At 51.8% G+C, this 20,637-nt stretch overlaps 2 protein-coding genes across 3 annotated transcripts; one reads left to right on the top strand and one right to left on the bottom strand.

The window, feature by feature from the left end:
- Positions 1-699: 699 nt before the first annotated feature.
- Positions 700-19,589, bottom strand: MARCHF2 (membrane associated ring-CH-type finger 2). 2 transcript variants are annotated; one of them, XM_070931931.1, is made up of 5 exons: positions 19,500-19,589; positions 9,735-9,962; positions 6,857-7,052; positions 4,786-4,995; positions 700-1,206 (listed from the first exon to the last, which is right to left on the bottom strand). In XM_070931931.1, the coding sequence occupies exons 2-5, from the start codon at positions 9,908-9,910 to the stop codon at positions 1,048-1,050; spliced, it is 741 nt and encodes a 246-aa protein (XP_070788032.1). In that variant the 5' UTR covers positions 9,911-9,962; positions 19,500-19,589; the 3' UTR covers positions 700-1,047. The 2 variants fall into 2 exon arrangements, with proteins under 2 accessions (XP_070788032.1, XP_070788031.1); XM_070931930.1 differs by lacking the exon at positions 19,500-19,589 and adding an exon at positions 19,292-19,411.
- Positions 19,135-19,677, top strand: LOC139313553 (uncharacterized). Its single transcript, XM_070939089.1, has one exon. It carries the CDS (start codon positions 19,135-19,137, stop codon positions 19,675-19,677), a length of 543 nt encoding a protein of 180 aa, XP_070795190.1.
- Positions 19,678-20,637: the final 960 nt, after the last annotated feature.

Genomic DNA, 20,637 nt, shown 5'->3' with positions numbered 1-20,637 from the left:
TCCACGAAAATCCCAGCAGAAACGAACCCTGTCTTTTAAGCCCGGCCGCCTAAGTGGTTCAGCTACGGGTTCGGTGTACCGGGCTAGCCCGATCGAGTGAAAAGCCAATGACAACAGAAACTCCGGTTGACAGGTCAGCACATCGTACATTCACGCAATATTAAGACCCTCTGTGGCTCTTATTTCTGTAAGCCGGATGGTTACGGCGTTTATTTTAAAAAATAATAATAGTAATAAGATACCCTCCGGTTCGCCGGCAGTTCGTTTTCTGTTGGGGTTGTTATTTTTTGTTTTGTTTTTTTAAACTCCTCCTGGGATGTTTAGATTCGAATCCGTCCTCTAGGGAGGGAGGGAAAGCAATGTCACTGGGAAACTAAGGAGGGGAAAAGACAACGCTGCCCCCACCCCCATCTATATAGTGCAAAAATATGAAAAGAGCTGAGAGAGAGAGAGAGAGAGTCAGCCCAGGAGGAGGAGAGCTGACAGGGGACCCTGCCTCGCTCTTGGTCCAAAGAGCCTCAATTCCCTCTCGGAGTAGGACGAGCGGCTTTGCTTTTTACACGCCCGTCTGTGCCTCTGAACAAGGGCTGGACCCTCGGGATGGGGGAGGGACGGGACCCCTGCCCCTCCGGGGAAGGAAACCCCGCACCTTTTCACAGTGATGTCCAGGAAAAGGGCCCTGAACACAACAGCCGAAACTGAGAACAGTCATAAAATTATAATTACAACAATAATTAAGGTACTATAATATAAGATAGTTACACAGATCGAGGGAGAGGTCGTCTCCTCTCCCCATACTGGTCCTTGAGGACGGAGCGGGGCCGACGGGCGCCCATGGCACGCCGCGTCCCCTGCCCCATTGCACACACCCGGGAATTGGTTGTCTTTCGGGGAGGGGGGAAGGGGCGGCTTGACCGATGAACGGACGGATGGCAAGCTCCCTTCCAGTTGGGCTGGCGAAACATTCTGACAAGTGCTCCTTCTCTTCCTCTTCCTCCCTTCCGCTGCTTTGGGGGGGGGGGAAGGGGGAACCAGCGCCAGCCTGGCTCATACGGTGGTCTCGTCAGCCTTCTTCTTCAGCAGCTTGGCGGAGAGCAGGGAGTGCGGGACGGGAGACGGGTTTCTGGCGTCGGGAAGCATCAGCCGGACTTTCTGGTTGGTCCTTCGCCATTCGGAATAGAGCTGGCAGTGGTAGCGGAAAGAGACCTGGATGAAAAGGGGCGATGGGGGGGGTGGGGAAGACACAGGAAAGGAAGCACAAGGTGAGGGAGGGCAGGGGCTTGCAGCTGCTTTGGCACCCCCACCCGCCCCATCCCCGAGCTCCGATTTCAGCCCCAGGTGGTCCTCATCTTACAACCCGCAAACTCAGCCCCGAAATTTACGGCTGCTGAGCGAGACCCTTGCGAAGTGAGTTTTGGCCCCCTGTTGCAACTTTTCCGGCCCACCGTCATTCAGCGAATCTCTGCAAGTGGTTAAACGGGTAACCTGGCCGTGAAGGGAATCTGAGTTTCCCCACCTCCCCCAATTGACTTGGCTTGTCAGAAGGCTGCAAAAGGAGATCGCATCACACACAGACACTCACACACACACACACACACACACACACGGGGGACGCTGCGACCGTCATAAACACGAACCACTTGCCAAGCATGTGGCACTTGCCTGGCCTGAATAGGTTTTAGGGGGTTTTAATTGTATTGCTAGGGGTTTTAAATTGGGGCGGCCGTTTAATTTAATTTATTCTTAATTATTTTAACTTTTATATTGCATGTTATTTTAATTCTCGGCTGTTCACCGCCCTGAGTCCCTTCGGGGAGAAGGGCGGGATATAAATTTAATAAATAATAATAATAATAATAATCCAAATTTTGATCGTAAAACGATCAGTCCCATTTTTTCCCCCAACGCCGTTGTAATTCTGAATGGCAACTCAACGAACGGCTGTATGTCAACGACTACCTTACCCGTTTTCCAACGTAGATAATTAGTATTTACCATGCCATGGTGTTAACTGCAGCGTCTCTCCGCCTCCCCCCAAAAAAAGGTTTAAATACAATATAGTATCTCTCAAAGGCTGGAATGAATAGAAAGAACTGGACTTCCCTTCCCTAAAGCAGAAAGGATTGGGAGGGTGGGGTCAGATATTGAATTAAAAACAAAAATAAATATTGGGAGATATTTGCTTTCCCCAAGCTGGAGAAAACCCCTGCTGCAGCCCCACGCTTGCAAAGGCCTCTCCGGGGTAAGGATGCTGCTGCCCGAGAGCTCCCAGCTTTGACGCCGCTGTGGAGCCTTTTCTATCCCAGGTTTAGAGCGATTCAGGGACCCCCTTAAGCATCTCAGAGTAGGAGGCGTTCCCGTAAAGCACAGCCGTAAAGCCAGTCAGATGTGTGGGGTCTTTTGGGGGGGGGGAATTCAACAGCGGGAGAAAGCAAGCGTCAGCTCAGCTTGTCCTGACCTTCGAAAGCAGGGAGGTCCAGTCGAGGTCAAGGAACAGGACTGGACTTCCCCGCAGCCCCACCGAAGGTGACACGGTCTGAAAAATGACCCAAAGGAGAGGATACACCTAAGTCATGTACACAGGGGGTCCTTGACCCCCCCCCCCCCCCCCCGTCTGTGAATAGGCACTGGGCCGCAGCCTGCCAGAAACCGGGCCGCACGAAGCCCCATCCACAGGATGCAGGCAGCACGCACAAAACCACCCCTTCTCCGGTCCACTGAAAAACCTCGTATAGTGACGTATGCTGCTTTTGGAAAACGGGTGCGGAGGCAGAAAGGAAGGGAGCTGAAGCACGGATGTTGTTACCTTGTTGGGTCATGAAACGTCTGTAAACGGTGGTGAAATCTAAAATTTGTTACTACCGGTTCTGTGGGCGTGGCTTGGGGGGGGTTAATGTGACTGGGCGGGCGTGGCCAATTTTTTTTTTTTTTTTTACTTTTAAAACCATTTTTTTCTACAACCTCTTTGGTGAAGAGGTTGTAGAAAAAATGCTTTCAAAAGGCTCGGATGATCCCAGCTGAGTTGCCTGATCGGCAGAGGTTTTTTTTTTCTTTTAAATGCCTCTGACGATCAGGCAACTCAGCTGGGATCCTCAGAGGCTTTTAAAAGAAAAGAAAAAAAAAACCTCTGAAGAGGTTGTAGAAAAAAAAAACGCTTTCAAAAGGCTCTGACGATCCCAGCTGAGCCGCGCGATCATCAGAGGCTTTTTTTTTTTTTACTTTTAAAAGCATTTTTTCGGCCGAAGTGGTTGTAGGAAAAATGCTTTTAATTTTTTTTTAAAAAAAGCCTGTGATGATTGTGCGGCTCAACTGGGCATGGGGGGGGGGCAGGGATTTTTGCTACCGGTTCTCCAAACCACCCGCCTCCATCGCTACCGGATCAGGTGATCCGGTCTGAACCGGGAGCATTTCACCCCTGGTCTGTAAGGAAAGCACCAAGCCCAGAGAGCACCGAGAATCCCAGAGCTGAAGTGAGCCTGGATCGGAAGCCACAGAGGGTACGCCCGGCATTGCAGGTTCAAACCTTCTGAGCCCTGAGCCAAACGCCCGAAGCCCTGCCTTTTCTCCTGGGGACACAGCAAGGGGTATCCTGTCGCAAGCCCTGGAGATCAGGAATGGAGTCAACCACCTGAGAAAGCAGAGGCCCGCCAGGTGCTAACCCCTGCTAAGGAAGGGGAGTGAGGAGAAGGAAGAAGGCCATGAAGTGGACGATGTTACGGCCGCAGGCTGTGGAGGCTGGCCTTTGGATGCTCTGGGCAGTGGAGAAATCAGCAGGTGTCCTGCAACAGAGACCCCCCCCACACACCCACTCTAGGGTCTGTTTCGGTCGCTCCCCTCTGGGAGGGGGTTTTGGACTATTTCTAGCAGGACTACCAGGTTCTGTAAGAGCTTTGTTCCCCTAGGCCCGTGATGGCGAACCTATGGAACGCGTGCCATATCTGTGGGCATGTAAGCGTTGTCCTAGCTCAGCTCCAGCACACATGCACGCGTCGGCCAGCTGATTTTGGGGCCTTCCGGGCCCACCGGAAGTCAGGAAACGGTTTCTGGCCTCTGGAGGACCTCGGGGGGAAGGCAGTTTTCGCCCTCCCCAGGCTCCAAGAAAGCCTCTAGAGCCTGGGGAGGGTATAAAACGGGCCTTCCGGGCCCACTTTGCTGTTGCGTGCCAAAAGCGGGAGGGGGGAGAACTGGGGGGTCCCATGTGCATGCGTGGGGGGGGGCGTGGCGTGGGGGAGCACTGAATTATGGGTGTGGGCACGTGTACACGCAACCCCCCCCCCTCCACGCTCCCCACGCTTTTGGCACGCGACGGCAAAAAGGTTAGCCATCCCTGCCCTATGCCATCCATCTGGCCAACTCGCCAGATTGATTTTTCTCGCCATGTACACGCATACATCTGAACTAGACTGCCTCGGAGTTCTGTTTGCTACGGGTGTATTCCTTGGAACCCTGGCAGCCAGCGTCTTAATTGCTGACCGTCCTTCCAGTGGACAAAAACCAAGGAAATTGGACCTCTTAAGCTCCCCGTGAATGTAGAAATCGCTCTCCTGCCCCACGGGAACATCCGCAGCTCTGTCCCTTGCAGCTCCACCACGGCAAGCAAAGAAAGAACACCCAGCCAGGGCAAAGAGGGGTCCCCCCCCCCAGTGTAGGCAAGACCGGCTCTTTAAGGCTTCCTTCCCGGGAACTCTTAGGAACTGCAGACGGAAAGCCGAGGCCCTTCCCGGAGGGGCGCAACTGACAGTATCGGAAGCGTGAGGCAGGCCGGCCGATCCTGTGAGCACTGACCAGGGTCCAGAGGACGTAGATGGTGAAAAGGGCGATGGTCAGGGCGATGAGGCCGATGGCCTCCAGGTGGCTGTTGAACTGCATGTGGTCCTGGGCGCCCCGTAGGCAGAGCCAGCCCGAGATGGCCGCCAGCGGGGTGATGAAGAGGAAGCAGGCCATGTCACAGAACAGCGTCCGCTTCTCGTTGCGGGGTCCGGGGTGCCTGAGCCACTGCAGTGGGAGGACAAAGAGAACATCGAATAACACATTTCAAAGGGACCTTGGAGGTCTTCTAGTCCAGCCTTCCCTGCACAAGCAGGAGACCCGAGACCAGAGGCTTTCAAACCTGGTGTCAAGTTTCCGAAAGATGCCCTAATTAATTTATGAGCCATGATCCAAACTTCAAAGGAAATATAGTCATTTATTAGGAGCAACATTCCAGCAATACTGGGATGCAGTTAGGACTGATCCTATGTAGATTTACGTTCCCCTATGACACTGTCTCTCCCCTCCTCTCTGGCCACGTCATAAATCACATTCTCCAATTAACCACTTTGGCTGGCTGTGAAACCTAACACCCTCCTTCTGATTGCGGTCAGGAAGAATGTATGGAATGCACTTGAGTTCTCCCTCCCTCCTGCTCATGGCAACTTGAAAGCTTTGCAAGTTGACACCTGGCAGCTTTAAGACTTGTGGACTTGAAGCCCACAAGTCTTAAAGCTGCCAAGTTTGAGGACCCCTGCCCTAGACCATTTCAGACAAAATGGCCGTCCAGTCTCTTCTTAAAAGCCTCCAGTGATGGAGCACCCACAAATTCTGGAAGCAAGTCTGAAGAATTGTTCTGCTCAGAAAAATCCTCATTATTTTGAGGATTTGCTTCTCTCCTGGATTAGTTTCCATCCGTTGCTTCTTGTCCTGCCTTCAGGGGCTTTGGAGAAGAGGTGGAAACCCCCCCCCCACTTCCTTTGTGGCAGCCCCTCAAATATTGGAAGACTGCTATCATGTCCCCCCTGGTCCTTCTTCTCACTAGATTCCCAATTCCTGCAACTGTTCTTCACGTGTTTTAGCCTCCAGCCCCCCCCAGTCCTCTTTCTTGCTTTTCTCTCCACTCTTTCTAAAGTCTCAGTATCTTCTTCAGACGTTGAGAGGAAGGAGAATATCAGGTGGTGGGGGGGGGGGGAGTTGAAATGGAGGGGGGGCAGGAGGAAGGATTCAAGCGGCCAAATCTTCACACAGATGCCTCCTCCTGCCAATGTGTCCTGCCCAGGATTGCCCGACATCGGTCTGAGAGGTGGCACCTGAGAGGTCATCGCTGTTGTTGTTAGTCCCAAATAAACCTATTTTTTTGTAACAGCTGAGAATTACGTTCATTCCCAGCTGAGTCCCAATTAGTTGCAAAGCAAGTCCTTCGGAAGAAGTCCTTTGGGATAATCACCAACCTTTATCTTCTTTGAAACCCTGCCAAAGGCCTTACCTGGCAAAGCCCCACAAAGTTCAGAAACAAACAAGAGACGCCGACTGGAAACAGAGTTAGCAACTTTGCTTTCCTGCCAAAAAGGCCCAAGTGCCTTTGCTCCTCTTTTAAGCCTTATGGGAGGGGCCAATCATCTCCAGGCCTTACTCCCAAGTCGACCCTTGTTCTTTAGCTGTTCTCTTTGTCTGGCAACACTGCGCATGCGCACACTGGGAACAGACTCCAGCTGTTTGTCTGCCTCACTGATGTCTGACTCCGAAGGCAGCTGATACCTGTCATATGGCCCTGGCCCCATCTCTGCCTCTGACGCAGAGCCCTCATCCGGGCCTTCCCCAGACTCCAGGACTGGCCCATGTTCCTACCCAGCCTCCTCACTGTCCGACTCCGCTGCCAGCTCTGCAGGCTACTGGCAGACCACAAGAATCGCAGGCCACCCGGAAGAATACTGCGATGGGTGGCATCAAGAGGCTCTTCCGATTCCTCCGACCCATCGAAGTCGATCCCAGATGGGTCAAGAGAACTCTCTCCTCGCACGTGACAAATACACACACACACACCATCCCCCCCCCCCCCCAAGATTTTCCCCTCTCGGTAGCAGCCAAGGAGAGACATACCCACCTCCGTCAGAGGCTGGGGCCGCCTTTCCACCACAAACTCCGTGTGGCAAAGCTCGCAGTAACTGGTGTTGGAGGAAGACAGCCACTTCTCCAGGCAGCTCTTGTGGACGGTGCCCAAGGTGCCCGTGCAGTCGCAGGGTGAAAGCAGGCCTTCCCCGTTCCCACCTTCGTGGCAGATTCGACAGATCGGACCATCGCTGGAAAGGGATCAAAGTAAGAAAATCACAACCGGATTCTCCAGGAGAAACGGAGGCGAGTTTTCCCGTCCCTCGTGGGAAGAGTGTGGCAACCTTGCTTGAAAAAAACCTTTCACCCCTGGGCTGAGAAAGCCCACCCTAGTCTGGCCGACACTGACGGAAGCCAGCACCAAATTCCAGTTGGGTGCATTGATTTGTTCAGCTGCTCAAATTCTTCTGTTTTGTAAACCTTTCACTGGCTGAAAGAGCCCATCCTAAGCCAGTTATTTTTGGAATCAATGTGCAGGCCGTCCTTGGATTACGACCCACGACGGAGCCCAGAATTGACGTTGCTAAGGGAGAAATTTCTTAAGTGAGTTTTGTGCCGTTTTACGGCTTTTCTTCCCTGCAGTTAAATTGGTAACCTGGTGTTGACCTTGAAGCTGGCTTGGCGGTGGCCATTGTGACCCTTCAGTGCTGCCACAACTGGAGCTGTGGGAAAGGGAGGGGGGAGTAGAGACAGCCAAAACAAAATACTTTCTCTTGGGAACCAAGGACATTCCCACCAGGCGCCCCAAAAGAGGGGGCTGGCGTCTCCTAGCAACTGGACTGTATCCTGATTGGTCCATGGGACTGATTGTTGGGAGGAAGTGAAAGAACTTTTACTTTTAATTACCGTGTTTTTCATAGTATAAGACACACCTGTTTCCCCCCCAGAAAGAGGGTGAAAATCTGAGTGCATCTTATACCCCGAATGTAGCCCCACCCAGCCTTGCAAATGGAGATTTCAGAGGCTGAAAGAAGCCTCTGAAATAAATTTCAGAAAAAAAGCCTCAGAAACGAAGCTTCAGAAAAAAAAAGCCTCTGAAAGGCTTTTATCTAAAATAATATGGCAAGCAACAAAAGAAGAATCAGTAAAGGTCCTAACCAAACTATGCTAACAAATCTGGAGAATAACCAACAAATCGGAAGAGGTTAATCTACATACCAATACAAAAGAAAGGAGATTGAACAGCGTACAGATAGTCCTTCAGAAAAAAAGCCTCTGAAAGAAGCTTCAGAAAAAAAGCCTCCAAACAGAGCTTCAGAAAAAAAATCCTTTTTTTTCTGAAGCTCTGTTTCGGAGGCTTTCAGAGGCAGAAAAAAAAAGCAAGGCACAGAGCTCACTACCAAGGAACCTGTTGCTAAAATTCACCTCTGGAAACAGCTGATTGGGGATATTCCGGGAGGCCGATCCAACCACCAATCAGCTTGTTTCTTATTTTCCTCTCCAAAAACTAAGGTGCGTCTTGTACTCCGAAAAATACGGTAGGCGAAAACCACGGGATCATTTACAGTTGGTTTTCACCAGCTTGTGCCAATATGACATATCCAATAAATCTATTCCTTGAGGAATCCAACTGCCTCGGAGTTTTGATTCATATGGGTGTGTTACGTTGTTCGGTCAATCTGGCTTCTTCCCCATGGACTTTGCTCGTCAGAAGGTCACAAAAGAGGATCATGTGACACACACACACACACACACACACAGGATGTTGCGATCGTCATAAATATGAACTAGTGGTCAAGCATCCTAATTCTGAACACATCACCATGGAGATGCTACAGTGTGAAAAAGGGTCGTAAGTGGTCACTTTTTTTCAGTGACATTGTAATTTCGAACGGTCACTAAACGAACTGTCATCAAGTCGAGGACTACCTGTACTTCAAACTTGGGCTAACTTAAAGAGAGCATCCAAAATTTGGGACCCATCCCTCCTTGTGCGACTGAAATTCGGCAAGCTTGTGTCTGTTTCAGGCGGCTGCCTGAAGGCTTTCCCACAGGGAGAGTCAATGGGGAAGCCTGCAGGAAGTCAATCCTGCTCTCCCTGCCCCTTTTTTTTGCCCATCTAGGCTCACTCCGTTTCTTTGTCCAAGTAAGGAAATGCCTGTGGAACAAGGACCCAACAAGTCATAGGTTGTTTAGTGTTAAACTAACAATGGACTGATCTGCTCAGGGTATTTAACCGTCCTTGTTGCACGCAAAGGGGTAAAGTCAAGGCACTCAAGTAATTGGCACCCTACGCCTTTTTCTTTCGGGGTTACGGTAAGCCTTGATCGTCCCGATGTGGCCAGTCAGTCAGCCACGTGACCGAACCCCATAGGGCTGATGGAAAGTTGTTCTCTTTGACTCGGAGGCCACATACAAGAGTTGGAAGGGACCTTGGAGGTCTTCTAGTCCAACCCCCTGCTTAGGCAGGAAACCCCACACCACTTCAGACAAATGGTTGCCCAACATCTTCTTAAAAGCCTCCAGTGATGGAGCATTCACAACTTCTGGAGGGAAGTGGTTCCACTGATTAATTGTTCTCCCTGCCAGGAAATTTCTCCTTAGTTCTAAGTTGCTTCTCTCCTTGATTAGTTTCCACCTGTTGCTTCTTATCTTGCCCTCTGGTGCTTTGGAGAATAGCTTGACTCCCTCTTCTTTGGGGCAGCCCCTCAAATGTTGGAAGACTGCTATCGTGTCTCCCCTGGTCCTTCTTTCCAATTAGCCTCCATGTTATCTCCAGTTTTTTTCTCTCGGCTTGGAACTGAACCAGAGGGATTTTCCTTCCAACTGTTGTACCATTGGAGGTGCCCATCCAACTCCTGCTCATTGCTTGGCTCCCCCCCAGCCGCCCCCTCGGCTGCCCCAGCTCTAACCGAGGATTGAACCGGCCTCACCTCTGGGTGCCCAGGGCTTTGATGACCGTCGAGAGCAGTCGGCCGTCCTTGGCCGTGACTTGGGTAACGTACTGGGGGCGCCCGAGATCCGAATCTTCTACGGACTTGGACAATGTGGCACTGCCCGGGCAGTCACACAGCGAGCCGGGGAGGTGGCAGCAATCACCTGTTGTCATGGCAACGGGGGGAACGCTGGGTTCAGCAGCCAGACAGCAGGTTCATGATAAGCTGGAAACGAGGGAGAGAGAGAGAGAGAAAGTGAGTAGAAAGAGAGAAAATGAGAAAGAATGAAAGTGAATGAGAGAAAGAAAGAGAGTAAGAGAAAGAATGAGAAACAGATAGAAATAAAGAGAGAGAGAATGAGAAAGAGAAAGATAGAAATAAAAAGATAGAGCCTTGGTAGTACAATGGTCTAAAGCACCCTGTTATTAAGAACAGCTGCCTGCAATTTCTGCTGGTTCGAATCTCGCCAAGGCTCAAGGTTGACTCAGCCTTCCATCCTTTCTAAGGTAGGTGACATGAGGACCCAGTTTGTGGGGGCAATAAGCTGACTTTGTATAAATATACAAAAGGATGAAGGCTATTGCTTAACGCATTGTAAGCCGCCCTGAGTCTCCGGAGAAGGGTGGCATATAAATCAAATTAAAAAAAAAAAGAGAGAGAGAGAGAGAGAAAGAGAAAGAGATATAGAGAAAAAAAATAAAGAGAAGGAGAAAGACAAAGACAAAGAGAGAGAGAAAATGAGAGAGAAAATGAGAGAGAAAAAAGTAAAATAAAAAGAGAAAGAGAGAAAAAATAGAGAAAAAGAAAGAGAAAAAAATAAAGAGAAAGAGAAAGAATAAAGAAAAGGAGAGAAAGAGAGAGAAAGAGAAAAAAAATAAAGAGAAAGAGAGAGAAAGAGAAAAAAATAAAGAGAGAGGGGGGGAGGGAGGATATGAAACAAGGCCTGTGCACACCATTCCTTTATTTATTAAATTTTAATTAATTAATCACAGGTAGTCCTCGATTTACGACTGCAGATGAGCCCAAAATTTATGCAACAAAGTGAGAAATCGGTTCAGCGAGTTTTGCCCCACGACCTTCCTCGCCACATTTGTTAAGTGAATCGCTGCAGCTCTTAAATGAGTAACACGGTCGTTAAGTGAACCTTGGCTTTCCCCATTGTCGGGGCTTGTCGGAAAGGCCGCAAAAGGGAGAGATCGCGTGAGCAACCCGGGACGCCGCCACCGTCATAAATGTGAGTCGGTTGCCTGCCAAGCACCCGAATGTCAATCACGTGAGCCTGAGGGGGTCCTAAGGCTGAAAAAGGGGTGGTCAGTCACATTTTTTTTTCAGCGCCATTGTAACTTTGAACGGTCACTAAATGAAGCGTTGTAAGTCGAGAACTGGCTGTCATTTTGATGCCACCCGTCTCCACTCCAAGGCGACTCCGGAGTCTTTTCTTTAGCAGGCAATCCAAAGTTGGCGAATTCATTTTGTTCTGACTGGACGCTTCCCCTGAATTGGCCAAGGGTGTGTGTGTGTGTGTGTGTGTGTGTGTTTTGCAAAGACACCCAACATCTATCCTGCAATTCTGGCAGCCAGCAGAGACTCCTGCCGAGGAGACTCGTAAAATACAAACGAGACAAGCTGGGGTGGAAAATCGCCTTCGACACGACACGTTAAAAGTGGTGGGTTTAATAAAGCCCCCCGGGAGAAATCCCCTGGAGCTTCCAAGCCTTCTGGAAAAGAGAGGCTACCTGCCTGCAACGACGACTCAGTAAGGCAGGTGTCAATCTTTGGTCTTCCTGGAAACGAACAAAAAGTTTCGTAACTTTAGAAGGGAGTCTCTCGGAGAGGAAGGTGGGGGAAATTTCCCTCTGGTTTTCCAAAAGAAGACGCTCCAGTCAAAGCAGTGGTGAAATCCACATTTTTTTACTACTGGTTCTGTGGGCGTGGCTCGGTGGGCATGGCAGGGGAAGGATACTGCAAAATCCCCATTCCCTCCCCACTCTTGGGAGAAGGATATTGCAAAATTCCCATTCCCACCCCACTCTTGGGGGAAGGACACTGCAAAATCCCCATTCCCTCCCCACTCTTGGGGGAAGGACACTGCAAAATCCCCATTCCCTCCCCACTCTTGGGGGAAGGATACTGCAAAATCCCCATTCCCTCCCCACTCTTGCGGGAAGGATACTGCAAAATTCCCATTCCCTCCCCACTCTTGGGGGAAGGATACTGCAAAATCCCCATTCCCTCCCCACTCTTGGGGGAAGGACACTGCAAAATTCCCATTCCCTCCCCACTCTTGGGGGAAGGACACTGCAAAATCCCCATTCCCTCCCCACTCTTGGGGGAAGGATACTGCAAAATCCCCTCCCCACTCTTGGGGGAAGGACACTGCAAAATCCCCATTCCCTCCCCACTCTTGGGGGAAGGACACTGCAAAATCCCCATTCCCTCCCCACTCTTGCGGGAAGGATATTGCAAAATCCCCATTCCCTCCCCACTCCTGGGGCCAGCCAAGAGGTGGCATTTGCCGGTTCTCCGAACTGCTCAACATTTCCGCTACCGGTTCTCCAGAACCCGTCAGAACCTGCTGGATTTCACCCCTGAGTCAAAGTAATAGCGAGTGAAGGGCTTATATTTTTCAAAATGAATATACAACCTGACCGCTTGAAAGAAGGGAGATTTTCTTTGCCACGGGGACAGAGGTGGGCGTCATATACTGGTTTGGCCAGAACCGAAAATGTGTGCGCGTACCATTGAAAAACTGGCAATTATATAGGAAGTGGTAGCGCCAGGGCGGGTGGGCCCAGTTGCTGGTCGGAACTATTGGTTCGCCTGCTCTGGACCCGGGGGGGTGGGGGTGGAGGGGAGGGACTTTCTGAACCACACCTTGCAGTGCAGCGGGAAAAGGGGTCTCTGGACCTGTCTCTCTTTCTGCCCTGATGAGGAGACCCCCATCGCCGCTAACCTTTGGCCCTGCTGGCTGCAGCAAAGGATGGAGACCAAAGGTCCTGTCGCAGCCTGCGACTGTCAGGAAGGCCTTTCCCCCTACGAGGGACATGGCTTCATAGAGCGTATGAAGAACGGTTGCAGGAACTGGGTATGTCTAGGTTAATGAAGAGAAGGACTAGGGGAGACATGATAGCAGCCTTCCAATATCTCAGGGGCTGCCCCAAAGAAGAGGGGGACAAGCTATTCTCCAAAGCACCCGAAAGCAGGACAAGAAGCAACGGATGGAAACCAATCAAGGAGAGAAGCAACTTAGAACTAAGGAGAAATTTCCTGACAGTCAGAACAATTAATCAGTGGAACAACTTGCCCCCAAGAAGTGGTGAATGCTCCAACACTGGAAGTTTTAAAGAAACTTTGTCTGAAATGGTTTAGGGACTTCTGCTCGAGGAGGGAGGGCTGGATTAGATGACCTCCGAGGTCCCTTCTAACTCGATTCTGATTCTGATTCTGATTTTCGGTGTCTTGTGAACCCAGTTTCCACGTGACACGTCTGGGGAACGGTTGCAGGAACTGGGCATGTCTAGTTTGATGAAAAGAAGGACTTGGGGAGACATGATAGCAGTCTTCCAATATCTCAGGGGCTGCCACAAAGAAGAGGGAGTCAAGCTATTCTCCAAAGCACCTGAAGGCAGGACAAGAAGCAACGGATGGAAACCGGTCAAGGGGAGAAGCAACTTAGAACTAAGGAGAAATTTCCTGACAGTCAGAACAATTAATCAGTGGAACAACTTGCCCCCAAGAAGTGGTGAATGCTCCAACACTGGAAGTTTTAAAGAAACTTTGTCTGAAATGGTTTAGGGACTTCTGCTCGAGCAGGGAGGGCTGGATTAGATGACCTCCGAGGTCCCTTCTAACTCTATTCTGATTCTGATTCTGATTTTTGGTATCTTGTGAACCCAGTTTCCACGTGACACGTCTGGGGAACCGTTGCAGGAACTGGGCATGTCTAGTTTAATGAAGAGAAGGACCAGGGGAGACCTGATAGCAGTCTTCCGATATCTCAGGGGCTGCCCCAAAGAAGAGGGAGCGAAGCTATTCTCCAAAGCACCTGAGGGAAGGACAAGAAGCAACGGATGGAAACCGGTCAAGGGGAGAAGCAACTTAGAACTAAGGAGAAATTTCCTGACAGTCAGAACAATTAATCAGTGGAACAACTTGCCCCCAAGAAGTGGTGAATGCTCCAACACTGGAAGTTTTAAAGAAACTTTGTCTGAAATGGTTTAGGGACTTCTGCTCGAGCAGGGAGGGCTGGATTAGATGACCTCCGAGGTCCCTTCTAACTCTATTCTGATTCTGATTCTGATTTTTGGTATCTTGTGAACCCAGTTTCCACGTGACACGTCTGGGGAACCGTTGCAGGAACTGGGCATGTCTAGTTTAATGAAGAGAAGGACCAGGGGAGACCTGATAGCAGTCTTCCGATATCTCAGGGGCTGCCCCAAAGAAGAGGGAGCGAAGCTATTCTCCAAAGCACCTGAGGGAAGGACAAGAAGCAACGGATGGAAACCGGTCAAGGGGAGAAGCAACTTAGAACTAAGGAGAAATTTCCTGACAGTCAGAACAATTAATCAGTGGAACAACTTGCCCCCAAGAAGTGGTGAATGCTCCAACACTGGAAGTTTTAAAGAAACTTTGTCTGAAATGGTTTAGGGACTTCTGCTCGAGCAGGGAGGGCTGGATTAGATGACCTCCGAGGTCCCTTCTAACTCTATTCTGATTCTGATTCTGATTTTTGGTATCTTGTGAACCCAGTTTCCACGTGACACGTCTGGGGAACCGTTGCAGGAACTGGGCATGTCTAGTTTAATGAAGAGAAGCACTAGGGGAGACATGATAGCAGTCTTCCGATATCTCAGGGGCTGCCCCAAAGAAGAGGGAGTCAAGCTATTCTGCAAAGCACCAGAGGGCAGGACAAGAAGCGATGGGTGGAAACTAACAAAGGAGAGAAGCAACCTAGAACTAAGGAGAAATTTCCTGACAGTTAGAACAATTAATCAGTGGAACAGCTTGCCTCCAGAAGTTGTGAATGCTCCAACACTGGAGGATTTTAAGAAGAGACTGGACAACCCTTTGTCTGAAATGGTATAGGGTTTCCTGCCTCAGCAGGGGGTTGGACTAGAAGACCTCCAAGGTCCCCTCCAACTCTGTTTTTCACACCTGGAATACAGCATCCAGTTTTGGTCGCCATGATGAAAAAAAAAAAAGATGTGGAGACCCTAGAAAAAGTGCAGAGAAGAGCAACAAAGAGGATGAGGGGACTGGAGGCTAAAACATAGGAAGAACGGTTGCAGGAACTGGGTATGTCTAGTTTGATGAAAAGAAGGACCAGGGGAGACATGCAATCTTCCAATATCTGTGGGGTTGCAATAAAGAGGGAGTCAAGCTATTCTCCAAAGCACCGGAAGAAAAGACAAGAAACAATGGATGGAAACTAACCAAGGAGAGAAGCGACTTGGAACTAAGGAGAAACGTCCTAACAGTGAGAACGGACAATCCGTAGAATGGCCTGCCCCCAGAAATTATGGGTGATCCAACACTGGAGATTTTTAAGAAGAGATTGGGCAGCCATTTGTCTGAACTGGTATAGGGTCTCCTGCTTGGGCAGAGGGTTGGTCTATAAGACCTCCGAGGTCCCTTCCAAGTCTATGATCTTAAAGGATACTGGCTCGGGAATTCTGGGTGTTGAAGTCAGAGGGAGAGCCAGCCTGGAAATATGGAGAATTTGTGGACGGTGAACAATTGAGTTGCCCCCAGAAGTTGGAGGTGGCGGATGAGGAAGAGGAGGAACAGCTGGGTCCCGTGCCTGACGCGCGGATGCACAGGAGGAGGAGGAGAGAAGAGCAGTGGAAATCTATGGGCCGGTCCTCGGGACAGAAGAGCCACTGCTAGTGAAGCCCCACCTTAGCTCTGGGGAGAAAAGGCAGGGGGAAGAGATGAATAGGTGTGGCAGACAATTATTCATCTCCCTGCCGAGACTTTTTACTGGGGCTGCTGGGGCTCCTAATGAAGGAATCATTGATTTAATTTGTGTTTGGGGAGCTGAATGATTGACCTCCTGGTTTAACAGATGGGCATCAGCTCCTGGCATGGGACTGGTAAGAGCAACCCGCAGTGACTTCCACCACAGCCCCAAGGCAGAACGATCAAGAGTGACAAAATAAACCAGCCGCCGTGCGATATGCTTCCCAGCACCAGATGGCACGCATTTGCTCCTGGCTGACAGTCAAAAGAGAGCAAAGCGATGAAGTCAGATCGCCTTTGATTGTGTTCAGAAGGCAAACGCGGTTAGCAAAACAGGGCATCCTCAGGGACATCCGGCCTGTGGGATCCAGGTATGCCGGAAGGAAACATCGTCTCCCTGTTTAAGGATCAAAGAAACCAGCGCAAATACCAACAAAAGAAGAATTAGCCACCACGCGAAGCAAGCTGTCGTTTAACAGAATAACAGAGTCGGAAGGGACCTCGTAGGTCATATAGTCCAACCCCCCCACAAGCTAGAGACCTTAGAGTCTCAACATCTTTTTTGTAGTGTGGTGACCAAAACTGGCGCCCCCCCCTTTTGAATCTTTAATTGCCCCCTCCCTTTGAATCTCCTCCCCGTCCTTCTACCCTTTCTGCTGCTAACAAGAAGGCTGTTAAGTGAGTTTTGCCCCCGTTTCACAACTTTTCTTGCCACCGTTAAGTGGATCACAGCAGTCGTTAAGTGAGCAACACGGTGGTTAAGCAAATCCGGCGTAACTTCAAATGAACGGTTGCTATCTGAGGACTACCTGTAGCTGGTTTTTGTGGGTTTTCTGGAAGCCCCTGAGCCCTCCCCGCTCTCGGAGCACGGGCCACATCCATGTTTTGCAAGTGAGTGGAGTAATTCCCAGAAGGAATTCTGGGAGCCGAAGTCCATGCCGTTTTAAGGGTTGCCGCTGCTGAGAAACACCCGGCCAAATGAATCATCAGGCTGGCCTGGCAAAACTTTCCTTATGCGCCTCCAAAGTTGTTCTCCTGCGCACAACAGATGTGGGGGGGGGGTTGCAGGGTGTGTGCGTGCATGTGTGTGTGGCAGGAAAGGAGTCCTGCGTAACTTCCTGAAGAGCAAACAGAGCAGTTGTCGTAACTGTTGACAACTTGGGCTGCCAGGCCTTGGAGCCGATCCCGTCTTCTATTTCTCTTTTTTTAATTCAACAAATGCATATAGTTACCCATCTACCAGAAGGAACAGATGAACGGGATTAAAGTCTTTTAAAAGACAATTTAAAAGGCTTTCCAACCTTGCCAACTGTTAAGATTTGTGGATTTCAAGCATGGCTGGCTCGGCAATTCTGGGAGTTGAAGTCCACAAATGTCGGCTGGGGAATTCTGGGAATTTGTGGACTTCAACTCCCAGAATTCCCCAACCGGCATTTGTGGACATCAATGCCGGCCGGGGAATTCTGGGAGTTGAAGTCCACAAATGCCAGCCAGGGAATTCTGGGAATTTTACAGCCATGTACATTGCTACCACCATCTGCCAAGCACCCCAAGCCATTCCATCAATCACCTGAACCCAGGACCAGATCTTCACTGCCTTCCTGAAAGCCAGCAAGGCTAAGCCACCACCTCTCAAAGGATGCCTGTTCCATAAGCCACAGCAGAGAAAGCACCTTTGCCAGGGGTGTCCATCCTCGGGGACCCAGTCAGGTCTGCCTCCCCAGCCATGACCCCCCCCCCCACCTGACCAGACAAAGCAGGTGGGCAGAAACCAGCGGGGAGAGGAGGCAGCACCAGGACAAACTCAAGGCCACCCCAAGAGAGCGCACTGCCAATACAGGTAGTTCTCGATTTACAACACTTCATTTAGTGACCGCCCAAAATTACAACGTCCCTAAAAAAAAAGAGACTTACAACCATTTTTCACGCTTATGACCATTGCAGCATCCTTCACGGTCCACATGATGAAAATTCAGATGCTCGGCAATTGGTCCATATTTATGACGGTTGCAGTGTCCCGAGGCGGGGTGTGTGTGTATCACATGATTCTCCTTTTGCGAGCCAATTCAACGGGGGAAGCCAGATTCACTTAACCACCCTGTCACTCGTCTAAGAACTGGAGTGATTCACTTAACGACGGTGGCAAGAAAGGTCTCAAGATGGGGGCAAAACTCCCTTAACCAATCCTTTAGCAAGATAAATTGCTGGCTCCGTTGCAGACTTAAGCTGAGGACTACCTGTAGGGGCAATTGAGAGGGGACTGAGGCACGGAGGCTTCCCCCCACCACAACCTAGAAAGGGTGCAGGAAGTGTAGCCCCCTCCCCCTCCCCCATATTGGCCTTCCCATGCCTGAAATCAGCCCAGAAAAGGGGAGGGTCCCAGCAAGCTTGCCTGCGGAAATGGAGTCCAGGGAAAGGAGACCACCAGGAAATTCCTGGGTTGGAAGTAGATCGGGGAGAGGGCTCCTCCCTTCCCCAGCCCCTCCACTCTAATGCTGAGAAGGCTTCCTCAAAGCCCATCAGAGGCGGAAAGACCGAGACACACACACACACACACACCCCGAACGCCGGGCTGCCAGCTCACCCCAGGCCCAGAGGCAGAGGCAGCAGGCCTTCTGCAGTCACTTAACCACTGAGTCAACTAACTTAACGGCAGCGATTCACTTAACAACCATAGGCAAAAAGGTCATAAAATGGACCCAAACTCCGTCAACTAACATCTCTTTCAGCAAGCTCCATTTCCGGCTCCGTTGCGGTCGTAAATTGAAGTCTGCCTGTAGGGGCAATTGCCACGGGACCGAGGCACGGAGGTTTCCCCACCCCACCCCCACAACCTACAAAGTGTAGGCCCCCGCCTCCACCCCAAAATTGGCCTTCCCATGCCTGAAATCAGCCCAGGAGGAGGAGGAGGGTCCCAGGAACCTCCCTCGGGGAAATTGAGTCCAGGGAAAGAAGACCACCAGGCAACTCCTAGACTGCAAATAGATCGGGAAGAGGGTTCCCCCCCTACCCCCCAGCCCCTCCCCTCCGAAAGCCGATCGGAGGCAGAAAGACCGAGACCCACCCACCCACCCCGAGCGCCGGGCTGCCAGCTCACCCCAAAGCGGAGGCAGAGACCTTGTTTCCGGGGCTCCTCTGCCCTCAGGAGCCAGGCCTTTCACGGCCCTTTCACCGCCGAGCCCCTTAACTGCAGCGATTCACTTAACGACCGTAGGCAAGACAGGTCGTAGAACGGAGCAAAACCCCCTTAACCAAAGTCTCTTTTAAGCAACCTACATTCCAGGCTCCCTTGCGGTCGTAAATCGAGGAGGGACAATTGGGGGGGAGGACCAAGGCACGGGGGTTTCCCCTCCCCCCCCACAAACTGGCCTTCCTATGCCTGGAATCAGCCCCCCCCCAAAAAAAGGGGGGGAGGGTCCCAGGAAGGTCGCCCAGGGAAATGGGAGCCCAGGGAAAGGAGACCACCAGGAAACTCCTGGGCTGCTGGGCTCCTCCCCTCTACCTGCGCGAGCCCATCGGAGGCGGAAGGACCGAGGCGCCCCCTCCCCATCTCAGACCCCCCCCCTCCCCCCACAGGGGCCGGGCAGCCTGCTCACCCCAGGCCGGCGGCAGAGACCTTCCCTCCGGGCTCCTCCGTGGCAGGAGCCGGGCCTTCCGCGGAGCCGCCGTCTCGTCCCCGGGCGGGCCGCCCCGCAACCCCGCCAGGCCTCCATGGGCTCCCCCTTCCTCCAGCCCCTCCGAAGCCTCCTCGTCGCTTCCTGCTGCTCCTGTCACTCAAGCGCCTCTCGCCCCGCCCCTTCTCACCTGCGCCCCGCCCCTTCCGCCGCCGCCCAGGCCTTCTCCTCAGCGCCGCGGCCTTGCCCGGCCCATCTTTTCTCCGGCCGGCGCTGGAGAAGGGCGCGGCGGAGGCGGGTGGGAGGCCTCTCGCCGGCCACCGCCGCCGCCGCCGTTTCTGTCAGCCGCGTCTCCTTTGCGCACCTGAGACGGGGAGGGGGAGGGGGGGGGAAACAAACGGGTCCCGCCCCTTTTCTCCACGCCTCCTCCTCCTCCTCCCCCCGCGCAGCCAATCGCCTCCTCGAGCGGAGGGAGGCGTAGAGAAGAGCCAATCCGCGGCGTCAAGGGGCGAAGAAGCGCCCGCCCCTGGAGACGAGAGGGATGGAGGGGGGAGAAAAAAAAAAAAAGGAGAGGAAGCTCGCGCATGCGCGCTTCTCCCCGTCCTCGGCTGCGCGAGCTGTAAACGGCCGGTTTTTTTTTTCCCTTTCCCCCCCCCCTCTGCTTTTCCGCGACTGGCGGGAGAGGGAGGGAGGGAGGGGGAAGCCACGCCCCCTTTCTTTGACGTTGGTTCCTCCAGGGACTTGCTGGGGGAACTCTGGGAGTTGAAGTCCAGACCTCTTAAAGCTGCAGAGCTGGAGAAGTGGTGCAGGGTTTCCCGCCTAGGCAGGGGGTTGGACTAGATGACCTCCAAGGTCCCTTCCGACTCTGCTCTTCTATTTCTATTTCCATTATTCCTAAATGCAGCCCTGGACCTCAAACCTCTAGATTAAGAGTTGGAAGGGACCTTGGAGGTCATCTAGTCGCCCGCCAGGAAATGTTGGTGGTCTGCGGAGAAATCTTTGCACTTTTTTAGATTGCGCTCAGCCTCAAACTCCGGAAATGGCCGAGAGCAATGAATGGGGCTGCACCGCCCACATTGCCCCGCCAGCCCCTCCTCCTCCCCCCACCCTCTTCAGGTCGAGCCAGGAGTCTGCCGGGGGTCGGTGGGTGGCTGGAGGAGGGGGAATTAGGCTGCTCCAGGCACACAGCCCGGAATCCTCTTGTGTGCTCCTTCTCTCCAGTAGCTTGGTCCATCTATTTTATTGTATTGTGTTTTGTCAAGCGTGCACAAGGTAGCAACTAGGAGTAGGAACGTAAGCGTGGAAAAAAAAAAGGAAGTCGTTACAGA

Source organism: Pituophis catenifer, unplaced genomic scaffold (genome assembly GCF_029215685.1).
Source record: "Pituophis catenifer annectens isolate HBS135680 unplaced genomic scaffold, rPitCat1.0.hap2 SCAF_1, whole genome shotgun sequence".
NCBI lineage: Eukaryota > Metazoa > Chordata > Lepidosauria > Squamata > Colubridae > Pituophis > Pituophis catenifer.
This window is presented reverse-complemented; position numbering and strand designations above follow the sequence as displayed.